General features: G+C 40.7%; 1 protein-coding gene and 1 pseudogene across 1 annotated transcript in view; both read right to left on the reverse strand.

The window, feature by feature from the left end:
- Positions 1-26,055, reverse strand: part of DNAH9 (dynein axonemal heavy chain 9) — a 377,510-nt gene that overhangs the window by 290,883 nt on the left and 60,572 nt on the right. Inside the window, exons 13-17 of the mRNA XM_053569797.1 lie at positions 24,839-25,094; positions 23,543-23,784; positions 15,698-15,833; positions 4,335-4,531; positions 3,812-4,236 (exon numbers count right to left, since the gene is read on the reverse strand). Of these exons, the coding sequence (XP_053425772.1) occupies positions 3,812-4,236; positions 4,335-4,531; positions 15,698-15,833; positions 23,543-23,784; positions 24,839-25,094 (1,256 nt within the window). The remainder of the gene's footprint in view (positions 1-3,811; positions 4,237-4,334; positions 4,532-15,697; positions 15,834-23,542; positions 23,785-24,838; positions 25,095-26,055) is intronic.
- On the reverse strand, positions 13,532-13,644 carry LOC128571366 (uncharacterized; annotated as a pseudogene).

Here is a 26,055-nt window from a genome sequence, read left to right on the forward strand (position 1 = left end):
CCACGGAGATAATCATGGAGCTAAGGGAATGTTTGCCCGAGTACTCCACAATACACGTGAGAGTGCTCCTAGTAACCCTATCAATATCAACGAGGAAGCAACTCAAATGCTCGCCAACCATAAAATGGACAGAAAGTTGTGATATATTCTTCTAATGGAACACTGTATAGCAGTGAAAATGAACTGCCACATTTTCAACATGAATAAATCTCAAACATAATGCTGAGTAAAAGAAGTAAGACACAGAAAAATATATAGTATACAATAGTTTCATTTTTATAAAGTTTTTAAAATATAGTGGTAGGATCTAAAATAACAAATAAATAAAAATTCCAAATTAAATTACTTGGTAATAAAAGTTATTTTTAGAAAGTTTTTTCTTTCTTTCTTTTTTTTTTATTAAATCATAGCGGTGTACATTGATATAATCATGGTTTAGAAAGTTTTAATGCAAAGTTACATATACGTTTATGTGTGTATATACATATTTACATGCATGTATGTTCTGTTTTTTTGCTAAATAATGCAAATGTAAGTATTTTTAAATTTTTTTCTCCAAATTATATGTATGTTATATTTTACAATATAACTTTTTGTGAAGAGTGAATGGGGGGGTAAAGAAGCAAAGAAATCAAATGAAGAAAACTTTTGGGGAAATTTTGCTATAAAGAGTACGCACAAAAATCGTATTGTAGCTGGAAGGCCATTGTGGGACCATGTTCACTTCTCTTTTTTAACATGGCAGATATGACAATATGCTCACTTGCTGCTAAGAAATTATAAGGGAAAATTGAAAATGTTGAACATAGGGAATACTTATGGAGGGAAGTCCTACGGTGAGAGGAATGACGTTGGATTTACGGAAGCAGGGACCCCTGATCCACTGCCACAGCCGAGGTAGCTGAATGCACGGTTTCACATGCAGGTGGGTTGAGCTGTTGGTGAAGCAGTGAATTTGTTCTTTCATGACTCCTCCTGATTTCCCGTGAAATGAGAAGCAGTGTCGTATGGGAGGAGAGGATATTTGAAACTTTAGGAGAGAGGAAACTGGAGACTGGGAGAGCTGGGACATGTTTGGGAAAATGTGGAGGGACTGCTTGAATTTTACCTTCATAAATTTAATGTAGAATTGGTCAGAAGAATGGTTTGATTTTTGCTTCATCAAAGATGAAGGGCTCAGGTACAGGTGTGGATCACTGGGTTTGTAAACAGGGTCAGGGTTCTACAAGGGGGAAATAGGAGGGAAGCCGGATCAAGGATGACACACACACAGAGAGAAAGGAGTCTGTGGCTGGAAATCCTGACGGATCTGAAGAATTCTGTGTGGCATTGTTGCCAGTGAGGTGGAAAGGTACCAGGTGGGAGTCAGAGAACAGCAGGCTTCCGCCTGAGCTTTTGAGGGCAGAGTGATCACCTCCGCATCTTTCCCTCGGTCCAGCAAGAACACAGCATAGAAACAGGCAGCAGAGAAATAGCAGAGGGAAAGGGCATTGGGGCGAGGAGGTCAACAAAATAAAAGGCAGGTGCAGTGGAAATTCTCTGTGGCTGCTGCATCATGGAGGGTGACTCTCAGCAGAAAGGTGGGAGGGGAAGACTGTGATCCAGACAATGAGACCCACAACGAGGAAGAATGACTTTGGGTTTGGCAAGTGACTTGGGTAAGAACTGCTGGTACTTGTGGGCACATCGGAGGAGCTGGCGATTTTGAAGGTGGAGGATGGTGAAATGAGATGCACAAAGCATTGAGAAGTACACCTTGCACACCCCCAGGCCTGGGGTTAAGATGAGGAAAATCAGCCTCCAGGTGGGAGGGCTGAGGGAAGCAGTGTCCTTACAGGGAATTTCAGTTAGAGCAGAAAGGTGAGAAGATGAGAGAAGACAAAGGGGCAGTGGGCATTTGCTGCTGAAAGCCACTGAGCCTCAGTGCAAGGGCCCAGAGGGGCTGAGCCGGATTCGGGCAGTGAAATGAGTGGGGATGAGTTTATACAGCAAAGGGGGCTGGACTTCCAGCAGTGACTGGAGTGTGTACGCACAAGGCCAGGTAGGGCTCATCCTGACCCACAAAGGGAAGGTGCATACCTCCTCCTTACACCCACAGAGTAGACACTCAGTAATAAATGGTTTTCTTTTTTCTTATTGTTTCTATTTTATCTAATCCTTGAACACACAATGAAACATTTCCCTACAGTGTTTATGGAACCACCAACCATTAAAGCTGGAAGTCACCTTAGACAGTCAGTCTTCTCTCAGAGCTAAGGAAATAGGGGTTCAAAGATGTGGACTAGGGGCTCTTAACCTCTCTACCACTACCATATATTCATCCTGGTAAACTGGTGAGATCTTCTGAAACCTGGCCCTGTACCCTGTGGATGTCCATGGCGGCTGCGGTCAGCCATATAGGGTTCACACCCTGTGTTGACCACTTGTTTTTGATCACAAAACAAAGGAGTTTGCCCCTTGCAAACTCCCACAGAGAGCAGAGGCTGGTCTGTGAGCACATCTTTCATCTGCAAACGGACCAGTTCAGAGTCCCCCTGCCTCCTCTGTGGGGCACTCATGTCCCTATCCCTCTGCTCTAATCATCCCAGGAGTGTACAAACAGTTTTAGATTCTGCTGAAATTATCCAGACTCTCCATCCTAAATGTCCCTTCCCGCAAACCCACAGTAAGGCCTGCATTTCCTCTCCACATCCCTGCCCTGATGGGCCCTGGTGCACCCCGTGTGGCCCTGTGTGGTATGGCATGCCCCTTCTCTTGGGACCTGCAACAATCTCATCTTTTCGATGGCAGTCATCTCCAGATTTATGGCCTTGCCACACCCAAATAATAACAAAACCTACATTTTAAAACGCATCACCATGTCCTCCGACTTAGCAACCGAGGGGGACCCCAGAGGAGCTGTCCCTCTAACAGCACTCCATTCTGGGGTACCTGTTAACAGCCTACCTCCCACCAGCATTTTCTCTTCTTGCCTCTGGCAAAGCTTTTTCTGAGCAAAAGCTTTCACGCATATGGAAAATTGGCTGGACACGCTGGAAGCCTTATTTAAAACATCACCATAATGCGTTCCTGGAGTTTTCTAGAGTAGGCAAATACTGCCCTGGCAATGACTCTGGGAGTTTATTTGTAGATAGAGAAAATCCTCCATTCTGCCATTTCCGCTTTCTGTACGTGGCTGCAGGTTAGAGTGAGGCAGCTGCGACGTGAGAGAGACTATGGCTAAGGTGAAGTGAGCAGGAAACGGTTGATCAACTGGATTATTCATTCAGAGGATGAAGCTCTGGGTGGGAGAGCCTAGTGCCAGCCTGGGGAGCACCTAGGTTCATGGTGGGACTGACAGAATTTTAGATCTGACCTGTTGTTGGCTAGAATGGCACAGACCAGCTCTCAAGAGTATGGGTTTGAGTGACTTCTACATCGTCCAGCTGGATAATCTGAGATGAGGAGTAAGGGGTAGAATCAAATCTAAAAAGCCCATTCAACCCGCTCTGCTTCCCAGGCTTAAAGAGCCTGCACAGTCGGAGCTGGGAGGAGGCTGGGCCTGCTGTGACTGTTGCTAACATTGTTTACTGCTCACTGGGTCTCTGCCACAGCTGGGCACCAAATGGAAGTAAGACAAAGAAGCCTTATCTAGTGAACAGAGAAAAGGGCAGGACTTAAGTTATCATGGTGTTCAAAAACCCAGAACTCCAATGAGCAGTTTTCATTTTTAATTTAACCAACATACCTCGGGGGGAAGTAGGAAGAAGATTAAAAGCAGGGTCCGCCTAGCAGCTTAGGGGGCTGGAAGAAAGTGATTACCGGCGATTACCTGTTAGCCACGTGGTCCCCGAGATGCTGCTTGAAGGTGAGACTCCACCTCTTAATTGTATTCAGCAGAGACACCTTGAAGGGTCGAATGTCAATTTTCATCCAGCCATCCAACACCCTGACCGGCTCCAGCCTGCTCACCTCTTCATAGAGCTGTTCATAGGAGTCGATTTGCGCTTTGAAGTGCGCGAGCAGTGGAGGGCTCTCCGGGATGCCGTCGTCTGCGAGGGCCTCCATCTCCTCGGGGGTGAGGACGTGCCTATACACCAGAAACTGACCCAGAGCCTCGGCGCGGTCCTCCAGGTACAGGTAGGCGTACTGGCTGAAGGAGTCCCGATAGGCACAGCCGAGGGCCATCACGCCCCGCACCCGCTGCAGGAGCTCGCCCCGCATGCTCGCCAGGTCGGCCATGGCCTCCAGGTCCTCCTGCGAGAGGGACAGCAGCAGGCAGGTTACTCCTGGGCCAGCGCTTGGCCGGGAGCTCTGGGCTCGGCTGGGAGGGCCCGGGGTCTCGGACCCAGTACCTGATAGAGAGGAGAGCCGTTTTGTGGGGAAAGCCGGGGCACCAGAGATGAGATCCCAAAAATGCTAGTTACGAGACCCTCGACGATGTCGTAGAAGCCCCCTTTCACGCCGGAGTCCAGCGACGGATGGAAAACTAATTCTGGGATGGCGAGGCACAGTTGTGCTTCAAATATTGGGCTGAGTCCTGCCTTACACTCTAAAAAAAAAAGAGAAATACGCAAAACTAGAATTAATGAAATGGGCAAAGTAGGGTGTCGTTCCAAAGGCACACGTGCCATCGCTCTCCTTTGGAGAAGCTGTTACAGTGTAGGAAAATGGAAATGTAAAATTTGCTAACACTCCAGAAAAGGGGAGGGTGATGGTCCTGCAGCATTTCTCAACAGGAAAACCATGGGCGTTTTGCAGAGGCCCATTCTTGTGCAGAGCTCTCCTGGGTACCACAGGACATTTACTCTTGTCCTCCCTAAGCACATGCTAGTAACTGATCTACTCAAGCTGGTTCCCTTTCACATTCTCAAATGCCTCCTGAGGGGTGACACTGGCCAGGGTTGAGAACAGGTTGAGTTTTCAGAGCCCACTTTTGGGAAGCAGCTGATTTCTTCCTAGGCACAAACCACACAGTTCCAACGGGGCGGTTGGAAAAGAGAAATTACAATCCTACCCATTTTGCTCCTTAAAAACCAACATATTTTAATTGTGTAGTCTCATAGTGATCAAAATTTAAAAAACAAATAACAAATTCCTGATTACTTGCTAGACCAACTTGCCTTGTGAAATTTAAATCAAAATATAGCATGGAGCAAGATGCTCTAAGTATACACTTAAACTTTTATTATAACCACTTATTTTCATAGATCTTTCTGGCTATAGAAATATTTAGAAGCCTAGCATGAGCTGGGTAGCATAGGTGAAGTGGAGGCTTCTCACTGAAATCTACTGTCCTCTTATTCCCTAGAAACAGAATTATGCCTGGGCGTGTGATTGAATTCCTTGCCCTACTTACAGTTAGGTCGGTGGTGTACGTGATTTCCTCCTCAGGGGGTGTGGGAAGATGTGATGCCACCCTCGTGACAGCAGGGCAGCCTTCTCTGTGCTCTCTCTTCCCTTACGCAGATCAGAGCCCAGGTGTGGCAGTGAGCCAGGTCAGCCACAGAAATGGACAGGACAGGGCCCTCCAGAGAGGTGGGGCCATGGCATGGAAGGAACTTGCCCACCAAACTGGAACATTCACCTTGGACTTTTACATGGGGGGGTAGCCCTCCTTGTCCTTTAGGCCCCATGACTGATGGAATGTTTGTTACCACAGCTTAGCCATTCAGCCTAACTAAAATACGTCATGATCCTCAAAGGCATGTGAGACTAGGGCTTTATCTTCAACAATGGAGGGATGACAAGTTTGCAGCATTGGATGCAGGAGGGTCCTATCAAAAGCACATTTGACTGAAGGGAATACAAATTTCCCAGTAGCACAGCAATTGTACTGCTATTATAAAACAGTTCTATAAAAACACCTAAATTATGTTTTACGTAGGTACTCATGATATATTCTCTATTACCATATATATTATATGTTTATAAACTAATAGACAAAGTTGAATATAATTTATAGAATTTAAAAACTTTAGAGAATGTTTTGACTATATGAGACTTTTACCATGTTGACACGTGACCTAATCCAGTATCTTTCAACCTTTTTTTTTTTTATTAAATCATAGCTGTGTACATTGATATGATCATGGGGCATCATTCACTAGCTTTACAGACTGTTTACCAAGTTTCACATATACCCTTGTAAGATGCACTGCTGGTGTAATCCCACCAATCCCCTTCCCTGTACCCACCTCCCCCTCCCTCCCCTCCCTTTCCCCCTTCCCCCTATTCTTAGGTTGTAACTGGGTTACAGCTTTCATGTGCAAACCCTAAATTAGTTTCATAGTAGGGCTGAGTACATTGGGTACTGTTTCTTCCATTCTTGAGATACTTTACTAAGAAGAATATGTTCCAGCTCCATCCATGTAAACATGAAAGAGGTAAAGTCTCCATCTTTCTTTAAGGCTGCATAATATTCCATGGTGTACCTGTACCACAATTTATTAATCCATTCATGGATCGATGGGCACTTGGGCTTCTTCCGTGACTTAGCAATTATGAATTGAGCTGCAATAAACATTCTGGTACAAATATCTTTGTTATGATGTGCTTTTTGGTCTTCTGGGTATGCCCAGTAGAGGGATTACAGGATTGAATGGCAGATCTATTTTTAGATCTCTAAGTGTTCTCCATATCTCTTTCCAAAAGGAATGTATTAATTTGCATTCCCACCAGCAGTGCAAAAGTGTTCCCTTTTCTCCACATCCGCACCAACATCTCTGGTCTTGGGATTTTGTGATATAGGCTAGTCTCACTGGAGTTAGATGGTATCTCAAAGTAGTTTTGATTTGCATTTCTCTGATGATTAAAGATGATGAGCATTTTTTCATATGTCTGAAGGGCGCATGCCTGTCTTCTTCAGAGAAGTTTCTCTTCAAATCCCTTGCCCAGCCTGCGATGGGATCCCTTGTTCTATTCTTGCTAATGCGTTTGAGTTCTCTGTGGATTCTGGTTATTAAACCTTTGTAGACATAACCTGCAAATATCTTCTCCCATTCTGAGGGCTGTTTGCTTGCTTTACTTACAGTGTTCTTAGCTGTGCAGAAGCTTTTTAGTTTGATCAAGTCCCAGTAGTGTATTTTTGAAGCTGCTTCAATTGCCCTGGGGGTCCTCCTCATAAAATACTCGCCCATCCCGATTTCTTCAAGGGTTTTCCCTGCACTCTCCTCTAGTATTTTTATACTTTCATGTCTTAAGTTTAAATCTTTGATCCAGTGAGAGTCTATCTTAGTTAATGGTGAAAGGTGTGGGTCCACTTTCAGTCTTCCACAGGTTGCCAGCCAGTTCACCCAGCACCATTTGTTAAATAGGGAATATTTTCCCCATTGAATGTTTTTAATTGGCTTGTCAAAGATTAAATAACGGTAAGTAGCTGGATTCATCTCTTGGTTCTCTATTCTGTTCCAGATATCTACTTCTCTGTTTTTGTGCCAAGACCATGCTGTTTTGATCACTATTGATTTGTACTATAGTCTGAGGTCTGGTAGCATAATTCCTCCTGCTTTGTTTTTATTTCTGAATAATGTCTTGGCTATTCGAGGTTTTTTCTGATTCCATATAAAATGAAGTATTGTTTTTTCAAGATCTTTAAAGTATGACAGTGGAGCTTTAATAGGGATTGCATTGAAATTATATATTGCTTTGGGTAGTATAGACATTTTAACAATATTGATTCTTCCCAGCCATGAGCATGGTATGTTTTTCCATTTGTTAATATTTTCAGCTATTTCTTTTCTTAGAGTTTCATAGTTCTCTTTATATAGATCTTTCACGTCCTTTGTTAGATAAATTCCCAAATATTTCATCGTCTTTGGCACTACTGTGAATGGGATAGAGTCCTTAACTGTTTTTTCAACTTGACTGTTGTTGGTATACATAAAGGCTACCGATTTATGAAGGTTGATTTTGTAACCTGAGATGCTGCTGTATTCCTTGATCACTTCTAAAAGTATTGTAGTAGAGTCCCTAGTGTTTTCCAGATATACTATCATATCATCTGTGAAGAGTGAAAGTTTGATCTCTTCTGACACTATATGGATACTCTTGATCGCCTTTTCTTCCCTAATTGCAGTGGCTAAAACTTCCATTACAATGTTAAAAAGCAATGGAGACAATGAGCAGCCTTGTCTGGTTCCTGATCTGAGTGGAAATGATTCCAATTTAACTCCATTCAATATGATATTGGCTGTGGGTTTGCTGTAGATGGCCTCTATCAGTTTAAGAAATGTCCCTTCTATACCGATTTTCTTTTTTCTTTTTTTGTAGAGATGGAGTCTCACTGTACCGTCCTCGGTAGAGTGCCGTGGAGTCACACGGCTCACAGCAACCTCTAACTCTTGGGCTTACGCGATTCTCTTGCCTCAGCCTCCTGAGCAGCTGGGACTACAGGCGCCCGCCACAATGCCCGGCTATTTTTATGTTGCAGTTTGGCTGGGGCTGGGCTTGAACCCGCCACCCTCGGCATATGGGGCTGGCGCCCTATTCACTGAGCCACAGGCGCCGCCCTATACCGATTTTCTTAAGTGTTCTAATCATGAAGGGATACTGGATATTATCAAAAGCTTTTTCTGCATCGATTGAGAGAATCATATGGTCTTTGTTTTTTAATTTGTTTATGTGCTGGATTACATTTATAGATTTACATATATTGAACCAGCCTTGAGATCCTGGGATAAAACCGACTTGGTCATGATGTATAATTTGTTTGATGTGTTGCTGGATTCCGTTTGTTAGGATCTTGTTGAATATTTTTGCATCTATATTCATTAGTGATATCGGTCTATAATTTTCTTTTCTTGTTGGGTCTTTTCCTGGTTTGGGGATCAGGGTGATGTTTGCTTCATAGAACGTGTTGGGTAGTCTTCCTTCTTCCTTCTACCTTTTGGAACAGGTTGAGTAATATAGGTTCTAATTCCTCTTTAAAGGTTTGGTAGAATTCAGACGTGAAACCATCTGGTCCCGGGCTTTTCCTTTTAGGGAGGTTTTGTATGGTTGATGCTATTTCTGAACTTGATATGGGCCTGTTCAAAATTTCCACTTGATTCTGGCTAAGTCTTGGAAGGTGACGTGCTTCCAAGTATTGGTCAATTTCCTTCAGATTTTCATATTTCTGAGAATAAAGTTTCTTGTAATATTCATTAAGGATTTTTTTGATTTCTGAGGAGTCTGTTGTTATTTCATCTTTGTCGATTCTGATTGATGAGATTAGAGATTTTACTCTTTTTTTCCTGATTAGGTTGGCCAAAGGTTTATCTATTTTATTGACCTTTTCGAAAAAACAGCTTTTTGATTTATTGATCTGTTGTATTATTCTTTTGTTTTCTATTTCATTTAATTCTGCTCTAATTTTGGTTATTTCTTTTCTTCTACTGGGTTTGGGGTTGGAATGTTCTTCCTTTTCCAGTTGCTTGAGATGTCCCATTAAGTTGTTAACTTCCTCTCTTTCCGTTCTCTTGAGGAAGGCTTGCAGTGCTATAAATTTCCCTCTTAGAACTGCCTTTGCGGTGTCTCAGAGGTTCTGATAGTTCGTGTCTTCATTGTTGTTTTGTTCCAAAAAATTGGCGATTTCTTTCTTAATTTCAATTCTGACCCAGCTATCATTTAACATAAGGTTATTTAACTTCCATGTTTTTGTATGAGTGTGCAGATTCCTGTTGTTACTCAGCTCAAGTTTTATTCCATGGTGGTCCAAGAAGATGCATGGAATAATTTCTATTCCTTTAAATTTACTGAGGTTAGACTTGTGACCTAAGATGTGATCGATTTTGAAGTAAGTTCCATGGGCTGATGAGAAGTATGTGTATTCAGTTTTGTTGGGATGAAATGTTCTGTAGATGTCTGCTAAATCCAAATGTTGGATAGTTAGGTTTAAATCTAAAATTTCTTTGCTCAGCTTCTTATTGGAGGATAGATCCAACACTGCCAAAGGAGTGTTGAAATGTCCAATTATTATGGAGCTGGAGGAAATCAAGTTGCTCATGTCTGTTAGAGTTTCTCTTATAAATTCAGGTGCATTCTGGTTGGGTGCATAGATTTTAATAATTGAGATCTCATCATATTGAGTATTACCCTTAACAAATATGAAGTGACTATTCTTGTCCTTCCTTACTTTTGTTAGTTTAAGGCCTATTGTATCTGCAAATAAAATTGCAACACCTGCTTTTTTCTGATTACCATTTGCCTGAAATATGGACGACCATCCTTTCACCCTGAGTCGGTATTTGTCTTTTAAGTTAAGATGTGACTCTTGTATGCAACCAATATCTGGCCTGAGTTTTTGTATCCAATCAGCTAACCTATGCCTCTTTAGAGGACAGTTTAAGCCATTCACATTAATGGAGAATATTGATAAGCCTGGTGAAGTTTTGGGTATCGAGTTTTTCAAAAGTCCAGTGGGCATTTTTAATCCTTTCGCCAGTGTGGAATTTGGAGTTTGATCCGAAGTTTCTGAGTGAGTTGACTTTTGTGGTATAGGATTGGGTTGGTCATTATGGAGGAAAGGTCTGAGAATATCCTGAAGAGCTGGTTTTGTTATGGCAAATTTCTTCAACATATGAATGTCATTAAAGTATTTAATTTCTCCATCAGAAATGAAACTCAGTTTAGCTGGATACAAGATCCTGGGTTGAAAGTTATTTTGCTTTAGGAGATTAAAAGTCGGTGACCACCCTCTTCTGGCTTGAAAAGTTTCAGCAGAGAGATCTGCAGTCATTCTAGTATTCTTCCCTTTGAAGGTAATGGTTTTCTTTCTCCTGGCAGCTTTGAGGATTTTCTCCTTCATATTAACTTTAGGGAAGTTAATTATAATATGCCTGGGGGATGTCTTATTGGGGTTGAGTCATGCTGGGGTTCTCAAGCTGTCCGCTATCTGAATTTCAGAATCTCTAGGCATGTCTGGAAAATTCTCTTTCATAATTTCATGCAGAAGGGCCTCTGTGCCCAGCGAGGCCACTTCATCTGTTTCTGGAACCCCTATGATTCGGATATTCGCCTTCTTCGAATTATCCCAGAGCTCTTGGAGAGAATGATCTGTTTTTGCTCTCCATTTCTCTTCCTCTTTGAGAGTTTGGGAGCATTCAAAGGCTTTATCTTCGATGTCAGAAATCCTTTCTTCTGCTTGCTCCATTCTGTTGCTGAGGGATTCTACTGTATTTTTCATATGTTTGAGGGCTGAAAATTCTTGCTTCAGCATGTCTAAGTCTTTGGTGGTTTTGTCTTTAAATTTATTAAATTCTTGAGACAACTTTTGAATTTCTCCTCGAATTCCTAATTCCACTTTGTTAATCTTGTCTGCCATCCAAATTCTGAATTCGATTGCTGACATCTCAGCCAGTTGTTTATGAATGGGATCTTCAATTGCATCTGCCATATCTTTCCTTGGGGAGGTTGATCTATTCTGGTTATTCATGTTACCAGAGTTTTCCCACTGATTCCACCCCATGGTTGTTTTACTCCCTCTGATTTTTTCCCCTGGGGCTTTGTTGAGGGCCTGTACAGTGTTGTGGCCTGAGAAACTGGGGCCCTGTCTGGTGTGGTGGGGCTAAGTGGTTCTGTCTTGTTTTCAGCTGGTTTCTGTTCCACCCTAGTGAAACAGATACTTTGGATTGAAGTCTCAGCTGTGGAGAAATATCAGCAATTAAGTCACCCCCCCCCCACCGGCAAACAATTGGAAAAGTAAAACCAAACCTTCCTACCACCGTGCACCCAGGGCACCACCTGATTTGTCCTCAGGCAATTGGTTCAGTTCAAAAAGGTCCAAATCAATTGTTTCAGTCTGCACCTGTCTCAGGTGAGAGAGTCTAAGAGGTCTCTGGGAACTGGATCACAGGGGTCTGGTGACTACTCTGGTGTGGCTTGCTCCAGTGCTGCGTGGAGTCAGGAGAAGCCATCCAGCCAATAAATCAGTCTGGGAAGGTTGCTGCCTCCTTCCCCACCTTGCACCACTTCACATCCAGTCACTGATAGCCCTGCAGTTGGCTGACCCAGTTGCCTGTAGTGAATCGGTACTCCAGGAGTTTGTACCTGCCTGAATCACAGGGAAGTCTGCCAGGCTGCTGCGCTCTGCCTCTCTCCAGCAGGAGGTGAGGCCTGACAACCTTGGGCGCTTGATGAAGGTTGAGGGGTTTTCACTCAGGTCCGTTTCGCCCCTGATTAATGTTACTGACAGAACAGAACAGAACAACTCTGCGGTTCCCCTGCAGAAGAGAAGCTGAATTGAGCTCCAAATCAGCTTGTCTTTGCTCTTGTATTGTCTATAGGCTGACGATCCCCTGAGGGCCAGTGTATCTTAGGTTTAGTAAAGCGGACCTCTGGGTCAGCCCCACCCTCGGAGTTTCCCTGGTTTGCAAGTTGGAGTTGCCTCAGGCAAACTCAGAGTCTCTGGTTGCCCAGGGAGACAGGGGGTGTGGCTTCAGAATATTCGGTAGTGAGCCGTATTGCTAGCAAAAGAGGGCTGCTGCTTTATGGCTCGGGCAACGGCTGCTCCGGTGTAGCTCCCCTCTGGCCAACTGTCCTCTCTCCGCTCCCGTACCTGAGAGTCTGCACCGACAGGCTGCAGCCCAGCACTGTCTACACCCCTCGAACAATCGCCCAAGGGTCTGGACCCCTGGGGGACAGGCCTCCAGACCTTGGAGCGACAGCAGAGGAGAGTGCGGGGAGCGCTGGGAGCCTGGGGTTGCGGGCAGAGAACACACAGAGCTTTACACAGTTTTATGCCTGACCGTATTGTCACCAAAAGATGGCTGTCGCACTGTGCCTCAGGGAACTGCCACTCCGATGTAGTCCCCTCTCCGCTGACCGACCAGGACTGGCCTCCAGACCCCAGTGTGAGCGAAGGGGAGCGCTGGGAGCTCAGAATTCCAGGTAGAGACTATATACAGTTTATACAGTTTTATGCCTGGCAGGAGGACGCCGTGGCACCCTAGTAGGGGAGGTAGGTCCAGTTTTTAGGGGGTCTCTCCCGTGGAATGTAGTGGGAGGACCTTTGAACTCTGACCGGTTGTTTGTGGGGCACTCTGAGCCGTTCTCATGGGGGAGGGGACTCCCGTCCACTTGGTGATGGATTTTGTACCTTTTGTTTGTATCCTTGTGGTCGCAGCTCACCTCAGCGGGGTTGACGTGCATTCTACAACCTTCTCTCTTAGTGCAGCTCAAATCCACCAGGTTACTTGCTGAATTTTTGTCCTTTAACTCTCCTTCTGGACGGGAGCCTCTGTGGAGAGCTGGCTTCAGTCAGCCATCTTGTCTCCTCCCCCTCAACCTTTTTTTATCTCATGGCACACTTGACCCTACAGTTAAACTTTGACAGCACACATAAATTATGTTGATCAAAAAAAAAAAGAGCAAAAAAAAATATATATATACACTTACTGTGCTTTGAACTTCTTTAGAAAATAATTTAATTAATGATCTTTTAAAAACTTTTTTTATATTTTATTCTTTTATTTCAGGTTAATGTGCGGGTACGAACAAGTAGGTTACAATGTTTGCATTTGTTAGGTAGCATCCCTCTTATAGTTGTGTCCCACACTCAAGAGGTGTGCCATAAAAAAATATGGAATGCTTCAAGAATTTGCATGTCATCCTTGGGGACATCCTGGGGACATGCTAATCTTCTCTATATTGTTCCAATTTTAGTATATGTGCTGCCAGAGTGAGCACTTAATTAATGATCTTTCATGGCACACCGATGATCTTCTCATAGCACACCGGTTGAAAATCACTGCCCTAATCCCAATATTGGACATAACACCAGCATAACTATCATTCAAGGCAGACTGTTGTGGTTCCACAGTCTTGGTGCAAGTAAATCATTTTAGCAGGTAAGAGGAGGAAGAACTTTCCCCTATGGACTGGGTAGCATTTAACCATGGAGACAGTTTGGGTTAAAGAGAGGACATGAAGGCCAAGCCAAGCACAGGAATGGTATAGGCCTGACCAAACACAAGGAGGCAAAAATGGCAAGACTGGACCAGGGAAGAAAAAGCCATCCAATGGGACTACTGCAAGGGGGCCCCATAATTTTCTTCTTTAGTGACCCTCTTCAGCCTCCTTCACTTATGCTTAGATAACCCATGCCTTTCAAATTTTGTCTATAGTGCTCAGCCCAGGTAACTGCTAAGTCCAGCTCCTGCCCACTCAAAGGAGAATTTGAAGGGCCTCTATGTTATGAAAAAGATGTGTTCCTCAGCCCTTCCATTGGCATAGAGGTAGTCCTAGAGAAAGACGACCATCTCTTTTCTCCACTCCCTTGTCCTCACTCTGTCCTTCCCAGAAGAAGACACATGACATCAGACATCAGACAGCCTAGATCAGGACATCCATACAGCCACTGGTCAAGGGTGGAGTTACTATATTTCAGCGCCGTCTTTCATGCATGGCCTGCACCCAAGGATAGCTGAAGTGTCTTCCTAGACTGCCTAGGGAGAGATAAGTGATGAGACCCCTTGAACTTCCAGTGTCAGAGAGGGTTTGGCCAGTTCACTAAGGTGAACACTAGCTGTGCTGGTCTCTGGAAGCCAGTTCTCCAGTCTAAGTGCCTGTTTTCCATGCCTCACTGGCTATGTGTCCCAGGCTCTAGAGGATGACCTCCCATCTTGCTACTATGCCAAATCCCCTGAGTCCTGCTGCCAGTTTCTTTGATTTGGAGCACCTCCGTATCCTGCATGCAAAGACCATGCCTCACACCTCAGCCACTCCACCTATCCAGGCCACAGGGCTGCCCATTTGAGCTACACTCAGCTGGACCTCTCTGTATTCTCAACCTAGCTGTCTGCCTGTGACCTCTTTCTATGGGCTGGACATCTGGACACTTGGCTTTGTTCTATTTATTTTTAACTCTGCATTTGATTTCTACCCTTGAGTTGGAGTTGACATCTTAAACTCTCATCTCACTTTTATCCTACGGCTTTAAAATCGTCACCTCTGCCTTTCCACTGTGACTAATCCTTCCATAGTAATCACGCTAAGCAACTCAGAATCTGCCAGAATGTGAACGTTTCATTTGACTTTTTATCCTGAATGCTTCTGCCCTTTGCATCTCACCACTTACCAACCGAGGTTAGATCTCACTGTATCCTTGACACTGTGCACCTTGCCCCTATTTATCCACCACAAATTCTAAGCCCTTAACTTTTTTAACAGCTTGAAAGAATGCCATTATGTTCTTAACATTCCTTTTCCTTCTGAAAGTTACCTACTTCCCTGCGTCTTGTCTGATTCTTTTTCACACGGAAAAACTTCTGTTTGTTCCCTTTAACCAGGCTGCCATAACCTCTCTGTGTTGTCCAAAGGCTGCAGAGATAAAGCCCATGAGGCTTGAAGGTGCAGAATGCCCCTCTCCCATTGCCACGCATGAGTCAGTGTGTGAAGCTGCCTGCCTTCATTACTAACAGTGCTTGCTGTGGCTCCAGCTTCCCCTCCTCTTTGCTGAAGCTGGACTCAGATCAAATTTGCTTTTATGCTTTCACTTTTGCTATGTGTTTCACTCTCTTAGAGCCTGGTTTATCACCTGAGTTTTTAAAGAGTTAGAAATTTTTTTCTCTTTGAACAAGTTAGAAGCTGAACACCTTTGCTATTTTACTGTATCATTCACAAATAGTCCACCACGTTTTGGGAGAAGTCACAGAGCACTCAATTGCACTTTAGTTGAATTCAGTAAATGCTGTTACTGTTATATTTCCAATAAACCCCACATCCATGAGCCAGAAAGTACCAGTGTTCTCCAGGAGGTACTTGAGGGAGAACTCGATAGCAAGAAAGAATCCATCCAGCAACATGTCATCAATATACTCAATGTAAGTCTTCCATGTGTCGGATGTTGGGTCTGCTGAAAATAGACCCAGATTTTCCTACAAAAGAAAGAAGAAAGCATATAAACTCCATCTAATACATGAAAGAACTAGTAAAATCATCAGTAGGAAGAAAAACAACAGGTGGAGAAAAAAGCCTTCTTGTAAAGAATTTGCTATTACATATATGTGTATTGGATCCATTCTGAGTATAGTCATTGATTGAAAGGAATGCAGAGCTGGACCATGTGCCAGCTATAAGGTGCCACCCTATCCCCAAGGAAGGAGGATGGGGTCATGACCCCCCCTTCTCGGAGGAATACTGGTTGGTACAATGCATGTGCTTCATAAATGCTGACTTACGTAGTGCAGAGGAGGCTGCATCAGAGCAGAGGTTAGATTAAGCAGAAGGAGGAATGCTGATGGTGGAGGTCATTATGACTCAAGGCTTATACAAAAATTGAGGTCCAGGCCAGGCAGGCACAGTGGCTCATGCCTATAATCCCAGCAATTCAAGAGGATGAAGTAGGAGGATCACTTGAGCCTAGGAGTTGGAGACCAACCTGAGAAATACAGTAAGACCCTATCTCTACAAAAAATAAAAATTAGCTGGTGGGCACTTATAGGTCCAGCTACTTGGGAGGCTGAGACAGGAGGATCACTTGAACCCAGAAGCTTGATTTTGCTGTGAGCTATGATGACACGACTGCACTCTATCCTGGGTGACAGAGCGAGACACTGTCTCAGAAAAAAAAAAAAAAAATTAAAGAAAGAGGTGAAAAGAAACAAAGCATTTCCTGGATAATTCTTAGAAATGAGCTAGAGTGTTTTGGGGGTTGGCATGTAATATTAACTAAAAGATTATGGGTATATGTTTTCTAAATCACTATGCTGAGTGATTTGGAAAACATGTAAACAAATGCCTTTCTCGCTCTTTCTCAGATCTCTATCTCTGTCTCTGTCTCTATCTCGCTTTCTTCTTCTCTTTCACATAAGACAGTTCCTGACCCGTGGAGCCCAAGCAGCACCATGGTACCATGGTAACAAGGTTTGGACTTGAAAGAGAAAAAGACTTATATGCTTAGCAATGACAGACATTACATCTACTCTTCATCATTTTCATTATTAAGATTTTTTTACAGACACTTTCCAATTACTTGATATCTCCAGAGAAAGCAGTAACTAACTTGCAGAAGTAACTTTTCTAGCTAGTACCCTTTTAGGAAGTACTGCCATTTTATAAATCCCCCTGGATTTAAACAATCTTATGATCTTGCTTTTAAGTGACACACCTCTAAATTTCAAGATATAGTCCCTACACTTTTCCTTCCTAAGTGAATTGAAGATGTTCTTAATGACTTAAAAATCCATTATTATGCAAATCGTAACACAGCGACAATATAGAGCTGCTCTCAGATGTTATTAACACGTGTATGCCTTTTTGCTTCTATATTTACAACTTTTAATTTTTATGATTGTTGTGCATAATTGTCTTATCTCCTCCCTGTTGTCAAGCTATCACCTTTCCTTACTATCTCGAATCTTCTGCTGTCTAAGGAAGAAATGTACTGGAATTTTCTGTGAAATAAGAAAAAAATAGTTCAGATTTCTTATCCCAATGAAGCAGAAGAATGAGACTATGCTTGCTATTCAGCTTGCTAATGAGACTATGCAAGCAACTATAGAACTGGACATGGCACAAGAAATAATTATTTGGGACAACTCCATAACAGACAGTACAGGGATGTGATCTTTGAGATAAGGGTACTTAAGAGGAACTTCATAACTACTGGTTTTCTACCCAAAGGTAATTTCCAAACCATGCCACAGGATAGTGGAGCTCAGTTACAGCATCCTACTTGATGGGAAGAGACAACAGAATTTGGAGTTTGGGGCTGCTGAGATGGCTGGGTCCTCTCGAGTCTTTGAGTATTAAGCTATGTATGTTTAGGTCAAGGATCTATAACATCTGACAGAATAGTTATAGGATCTCTAAGGTAGGAAATTATGGAAATTATGTAGGTCATATAGTGCTGGAAGATGTTAAAGTTCTACCAGAAATAATGAAAAGTCCTTTCAGATAACCCAGGGATTCAGTTGAGACCCCAGAAATGCCATGTTTTAGGATAGAGCTGCTCAATTTTAAAGTAAGTTCTCTTTAGATCGTCACTAAAAAAAAAAAAAGCTTGAAAGTGAGTTTCAACAAAATCAATGTGATCCATGAGGAAGTTAACTTCTTGCCAAACAAAAAATCAAACTCTTTAAAGGAAATAATATCCTTATTTTCAAGTGGCATCCAACATGTCTAGAATACAATAAAAAATTACTAGATATACAAAGAAGCAGAAAACGTAACATTTAATCAGAAGAAGTAATAGTCACTAAGAACAGACTCAGAAAAGAATCTGGGTGAGTCCCTGATTTCAAAGCTGTTATACCAACCCCAGAGTGCTAACTCATTAGATTTATTTTATGTCAAAGAAAAATAAACTTCTAGCACACTTTAAAAAAAGGCGAGTAATAGAGAGAAAAAAGACTAAGAAATAACACAGACATTGAAAGACAAAGATGTATTAGCAGACAAATACATCATAATTTGACAAACACTGCACAATTTTGGTGAAAAACAGACTCAAGAACTGTAAACACTCCAAGCGGGAGGAATAAATGAAAACCCACTTAAGTACATTATCAACAAATTGAAAAAATATCAGTGGTTAACAAAATTCTATTACATGTAAAAGCAACCCAAGAGAAACAGTGCATAAATATAGAGGAACAAAGATATAAATTATAAGAAACTTTGAATAGTAGAAGATAAGGAAATAACTTATGAAAGAAAAACTAAACTACACAGAATTGTATATCTAATAAAACTCTCCTTCAAAAAGAAAGGTGAAATGAGCACATTTTCAGATGAGCAAAAACAGAAAGAATGTGTCATCAGCAGACCTGATGAACTTTAAGAAATACTAAAGAAATTTCTTCAGCCTGAAGATGTATGACCACAGATAGTAACTTATTATCAACAGAAGGTAATAACAACAAGCCTAAAAATGGTGAGTACTTGGTTAAATGTAAAACTATAAATATTTTTTGTAAAATTGTAAAGAAAAAATACCATACTGTGGGGCTATATATATATATACCTATATCACACAACAATAGTAAAAAGATGAAGTGAGAGGTTGAATTAAAATATACTGTTGCAAGGTTTCTATATTTTATGGGAAAACTGAGTAGATTGTGATAAATTCGAGATGCATACTGAAACCTAGAACAACCACTAGAAATTATAATGCAACAAGGCAAAGCTGAAATGTAAATTGATAAATTAAAATAGAATACTAGAAATGTGCAATTAATCAACAGGACAGTGAGAGTGGAAGAACAGAGGAACACAAAAATAAATGCAGCAAACAAAAAACAAATAGCAAAATGGAAGCGCTGAATCCAATTGTACTAACACTCACATTAAATGTAAATCGGATAACCATTCCACTTAATAGACAGAATTGCTAGACTTTAACCTGTAGTTTACTGTAAGATAACTGTAAAGAGAAGAAATGTAAAGTGTAAAATGGTGAGGAAAGATACATAATATAAAAAGTAGGAAAAATGAATCAGGAAGGAAAGACTCTACTATTGTCAGAACAAGTAGACTGTAAGACAAGGCAGTGTTACTAGAAATAAAAAGGGAATTCATAATGATGAAATGGTCATTTCATCAGGAAGCTATAATAATCATAAATTTATTTGTACCTATTAACAGAACTTCAAGCATGTGATAAAAAATCTGAAAGATCTAAAGGATTAAATGGACAAATCCAAATCCAATTACAGGTATGGAGAGTTTAACACTCTACCTTTTTTTACTTGGTAGAATGAATAGACAGAAAAGTCAGAAAGCATACAAGATCATAACAATACTATCAGCTGCTTTGAATGAATTTGTATTTATAGAACTCTACAACCAACAACAGAAGAATTAACATTACTGTCTAGTGCCCAAGTAATGTTCAATAAGATAGACAATATTTTGGGTCATAGAACAAGCCTCACTGAATTCCAAAAGGTTGACATCATACAGAGTATCTCCTGTGACCACAATAGAATTAAATAAGGTATCCATTTTGTTAAGCTATCTAGAGAAGTTTGAAGTATATGGAAATTAAACAACAACACACTTCTAAATGACCATTGTGCCAACACACTTCTAAAGGCATAAAAATAAGAGAAAACATTTAAAACTGAATGAAAATAAAAATGAGATTGATCAAATTTGAGGAATGATAGTAAAGCACTGCTTAAGAGAAACTAGTATTATCAAATACCTGTATTAGAAAGAAAGGCTTAAAATCAATACCATAAGTTTTTACCCTAAGAGGCAAAAAAAAAAAAAAAAAAAAAAAAGAATAGATAAGAAATTATCCACAAAACAACTTGCATGAAATAACAACAAAAACCCAGAAATTAATAAACTAGACAGCTAATGAATAGACAATATCAGGAAAGTCAAAATTGTGTTATTTGGAAAGATTAATAAAACTGGGAAAAACCAAAAACCCTAGCAAACTGATGAATAAAAAAAGAAAATTACAAATTACCAATATTAAAAATGAAAAAGGATGGATCACTATAGATCCTATAGACATAATAATAATAAGAAAAATTATGAATAATACTTTGCCTATAATTTTGATAACATAGACAAAATGAAAATATTTGTTGAGAAAAACTTGCAAAAACTGATAAAGGTGATACATGAAAATCTAAATAATCTTTTATCACCAAAAAATCATTATCCAACACTTTTCCATAAAGAAAACTCCATGTCCAGAAGTATACCCTGGTAAATTCTAGCAAACATATATGGTGGCAATAAGACCAGCCTTCTACAAACTTTTTCAGGAAATAGAAGAGGAAATACCTCCCAACTCATTTTTAAAAGCTGACATAACCTCAACACCAAAATCAGACAAGGACATCAAAAGAAGAGATCAATATCATTCATAAACACATGTATAAAAATCTTTTAAGAATTAGCAAGTCGAATTCTGTAATATATAAAAAGATTAATGCAACATGATGAAGTGGGTTTAATCCAGAAATTAAAAATTAGTTTTAACACTTAAAAGATCAATATGACCACTAACAGAATAAAGGAGTAAAATGAGATTAGCACTTCAGGAAATGCAGAGAAATCATATGATAAAATTCAATATTTTATTGCTATAAAATATTTTGGCCAACTAGTAATAGAGGGGACTTCTGGAGTCTGATAAATAATACCCATAAAAACCCTATAGCTGATATTATACTCAGTGGTGAATTACTTAGTGTCTCTACAGATGATTGGAGATGAGGTAAGCATGTCCACTCACACCACTTCAACCTTGTACTGGAGGGCCTAGCCAGAGCAATAAGGTAAGAAAAAGAAATAAAAGACATAAAGACTGGAAATAAAGACGTAAAATTGTCTCTATTTAGAAATGACTTGATTATTTACATAGATAATTATAAGAAATCTATAAAACTACTACATCTAATAAATTTAGAAAGGTCACAGAATATAATATCAATATGCAAAAATCTATACTTTTGTACACTGAGAGCAATTAGAAAATAAATGTAATGAATTCAATTTATGGTATTACTCCAAAATGTAAAACGTTTAGCAATATATTTTATGGAAAACGTGTAAGGCTTCTACACAAAAATTATAAAGCACTTCAGAGAAAAATAACTAAGTGAAGAGATATGCCATGCTCATGGATTGCTATATTCATTGTCATTAAGATCTTTACTCTTCTCCAAATTAATCTACAGATTTAATGCAATCCCAATCCAAATTACACCTACCATTTTTTCCTAGAAATTGGCAAGTTGAATCTAAAATTCATGTGGCTATGTAAAGAGCTTAGAATAGCCAAAATGATCTTAAAAAGAGAATCTGAGTCACATGACTTACAGTACCTAATTTCAAGATGTATTAATAATTGATTCTTTTATGATCAATAATCCAGAAAAGTGCTATTGATATTTTATACTGTATGTATTTTATATTGGTATCTTATACAGTTAATTGATTTTCAACAAAGGTGCCAAAAAATTTCAATAAGGGAAATTATTTAAAAAAAGTGGGATAGGAGAAGTTGGAGGTTAATATGGAAATCATTGAACTCAGCTCATATATCACCTCATAAACAAAAATTACTTCAAGACAAATTGTAGTCCCAAAAATAAAAGCTAAAACTAGAAAGCTTATACATATTGAAAATATAGAAGAATTCTTTGCAAACTTGGGTAAGTAGTTTCCTTAGAGCAAACTCAAAATCACTACCCAGAAGAGGACAAATGGTAAATCACACTGCAGCAAAATTCTATTTCTCATCAAAATACCCTATTGGGAAGATAGCCACAGATTTGGAGAAAATGTTCAGTGTACACATATATGGCAAAAGATGTGCATCCAGAAGCCATAAAAGACTTCTAAAACTTAGAAACAACTCAACTTAAAATGAGCAAAAGTTAAGTATTTAAGTTTAAAGCCATTTTTGGTTATTTCCTGGATTCCTCCAAACAACTAAAACATAATATGTAGTTTTTTTCCAGGTCGCTATGCTTGTCTCACTGACTAGGCAATTTAATTCTTTAAATTTTCTCTCGTTCTGACTTTCAAGAACAAAGATTTGAGCCCTTGTTGGCACACGGATAGACAGATACATAAAAAGGTAAGTAGATACAAATACATGTAAACCTAATTGTCGTAGTTTTTAAATGTCCAAAATCTTAAGTAGTTTCTTGTTTTTGCCTGAGGTTTTCTTCCTCTTCAAAACATGCCTCTTACATTTTCTTGGCATTCAGTATAGGGCCTTAGACACTTTTAAAAACACAGCTCATGGGTGGTTGGATGGATGGGTTGATGGATGGATGGATGGTTAGATAAAAAAAAGACAGATAAAAAATGGATGTCCATGGTCTACACTAGCTGCTGAATTACACAGAATATGGGGCCAGGAGCATTTAAAAATACATCTACTTGAGGGACTTTATCTCTGAAAGCCAAAAATGTGGTCAGCATTTTCACTGCACATCAAACAACAGACACTCTACAGATAACAACTGTGATTCATTTCTGACTTCTCACAGGAGTCAACCTGTCAGAAACTGCCGTACGGCTGCTTCACTAGAGTTTCAGCTGGTGGCTGTTCATAACCCTTGTCCACCATTCACAAGGAAGCTTTAGCTTTGATCAAGTCACCTGAAGAAGCCCTGACCACAGTGAAGGGAGAAGCTTACTGCCCAGGAGTGTGGCACTCTTCATTGTTCTTTCTCATCAAATGCAGCTGGGGGTTGCGTGGTAACCTTCCATCTCTCCAGGCTCTACGGGGCTAGGTTACAAGGATGATGCTGAGGCCCCCACTAGGTTGTGCGTGCAAGCTGGGCATGGAGGTGGTCAGTGCAGTGGGTAGTATAGGATTTTGCCTTTGGCCTCTCCTATCCCTGTGGGGTTAGGTGTGACACCTAAATCACACGATAATTAAGCAGTGTCACTGTTAAGATAGTATTAATTTTCACACGTTGGTGCTAGAACGTGACTCTTCACTCTCCCTATCTAGTAGCATTATCCTGTACTATCAGTACAAACTTCTATCCTTGACTACAGAAGACACAACATCTGTTGATTGTTCTAACTTCCAAATCACTCTTTGCACCCAAACACACTTAATGCTTTGCCTCTGTGAGTCTGAGAACTTGGTTATTACCTGGACAAGGGCATGAATCTTAAGGCCAGATTCTTTGATGAGATGGTAATATTTTTCCATTCTGTCATGCTGATCATCCAGGGAAAGAAGGCACTCCTTTTTTCCATCCTTTCTCTTAAATATTGGAGCCACCCATGTCTTCATGATGTTCTGAATCTCTTCCACATTCTCCTTAGCCTTCTGAATTCTTCGTTCAAGATCATGAATACTACTGGTGATTTGAAGAACATAATCCCAAATGCCTGCTCCCCACCGAAAGAAATATAATTACTTGAAATAGCCTGGCATAGTGCAAGGGCTAGTTGCTATGAAAGATAAGGATCTAATTCATACAGCTTTTATAAGACATTTCTGCACAGTTTCAGAACATTTTCCTCTCTAATTATATTAAAATGCTGACCTTTACTCTGATTCTGAGTATGAAGGAAACAAGGGTTTATGTTTATGTGCCAAGCACACAAAAGTTGGTACATTTAAGAAATATAGTTAAAAAAAAAGAAAAGAAATATAATTTTACATCTAGATACCAATAAAACTTAATGACTTTATTTGGTCTAATTCATTTTTTAGCATTTCACTGTATTAAATGTTGAAAATGTCATTCCTTCTTGCATATAAAATAAAGTTCTAACTTGTTTAATATGGGGTTCCGAGACTTTCATGAGTTGACTGGGACCTTCTTTTCAAACTTTAACTGTTGTGAGGACCCCAATTCAAATTAATTTTCTCCCTTGTGATTAATCATGCTGTATTTTTAACTGAACGATAGCCAGTATTGTAGGTTGAACATGCGTCTGTACATGGTTCACCACTAATGGTGAACTTTCTAAGCAGAGATGCCATTTCCCAGACACTCCACTTCTCATATTTTCCCTACAATCCTGCATGTTTTGATCAATCAATGAAAATGTATTGAATTGAATGGAGAGACAGTAGAAAAATAAGTACATAGTTCCCTCCTTTAAGATGTTGACAATCTAGTTTTGAAAATTAAATAACTATGATAATATAGTAAGAGCTCTAATTCATGCAGTGCCCATATATGGTGGAGACTGTGGGAGCTCAGATGCAACTTCGAGCCACCTGTGCGAAGTTTCCTAAATCTACCATCTACCAATCACACCCAGAGAGAAGGAGGAAGAGAAATGCCAACCCTCCTTACCTTCTCTGCTTGGACATATGTCAAATGAAAGGATAGATCTATGTTTTAAAACCCAAATCAGATTACCAGTTCTTTTAACTTCATTAAATCTTTACATCCTAACATTTTTTCTGATTCCAGGTATGCCCTGTTACCTTCTGTTTTCCAGTTCAGAGTCTCCTCCGCCTCTTTCAGGTGGAGATCAATATTCTGCAACTCTTCTTCTACTAATGGAAATTCCACTTCTAGCAGAGTTTTCATAACTTTGTTGTACCAATTCACCGTCAGCTCCAGATTAGCCGCAAGCTGCCGGTAGATTTCCCTGGAGGAGAACACGGCTGCTGCTGTCTCTGGGACATGCTTCACTGCGCTGGGTACCAGATAGCTCATTTCTTTCAGCACCGAAACCAGCTGGAGGAAAGAAGCAACAAGGCAGCTGTAGTTGAGGATGGAGAGTCAGCTGCTGCGCTGTGCAAGCATTCTAAAATCCCAGAAGGCCCAAACTTCTCCTTCTAACTTCTCTTTCTACCAGTTCCTTAAGTTGAGTCTCAGAGAAAGAAAATTGAGTATTAGGCGGAAGGAAGAGGTTTCCCAGATCTGTACATCACAAACCAAGGGCAAGGAAAGAAAAACCTGGGAAAGGAGGCTTCAGAGACAGCAGGCAGGGCTCTGCCTTCTGTACCTTGGGGCATGTGGCTGCTGGAACACAGGCTCACACTGAGCTGACCAAACCAGGTTCCCTTGAGGTGGGGGAGTTTCAGAAGAGGATCATCTGGCCTGGGCCACCCACGTCCATGAGGAACTTCATGTTCAGACTTCTGGTACTCTCTCCAAATGAGACCACCCACATGACAGGAGGAGAGGAGATGCCCATGGTCAGCCTTTAATTGTCCTATACAATCATTTGGAATATCTCACGATTTCTATGCCCTTTGCTGTAATTTCTTCATGTCTTAACATGCATGTATTATTACCAGAAGGTCAGGAATGAAAGTCATCCAGGCCTTTCTGATCTTCTGTGGGGCCCCAAGTTTAGAGGCAGCTGAAGATGTGGGAAGCCAAGCAGAGGCCACTGGTGGGGTTTCTAGGCTCCTTCTCCCTCATCCTTTCTTATTTAGTTATCTTTATGAACCTATGAGGGCTTATATGGATAGGCATAGGTGACAAGACAGATGCAAAGTCATAAGTTCCCCATCTAATGACACCTGGCCCCCCAGCTCTCTTTCCAGTGGCTCTGGGCCAGTTCTTTGTTGCTGCTGAAGGACTCAGAGTTAAGACAAATGCTAATCATTTGGTGCGGAAATGGACTTAGTATCCTAGTTTACTTTGAAAGAAGCTCAAGATGGTTATTAAGATTTTAACTGTTAAAAAA

The sequence above is a fragment of the Nycticebus coucang genome, chromosome 18, assembly GCF_027406575.1.
Source record: "Nycticebus coucang isolate mNycCou1 chromosome 18, mNycCou1.pri, whole genome shotgun sequence".
NCBI classification, from domain to species: Eukaryota; Metazoa; Chordata; class Mammalia; order Primates; family Lorisidae; genus Nycticebus; species Nycticebus coucang.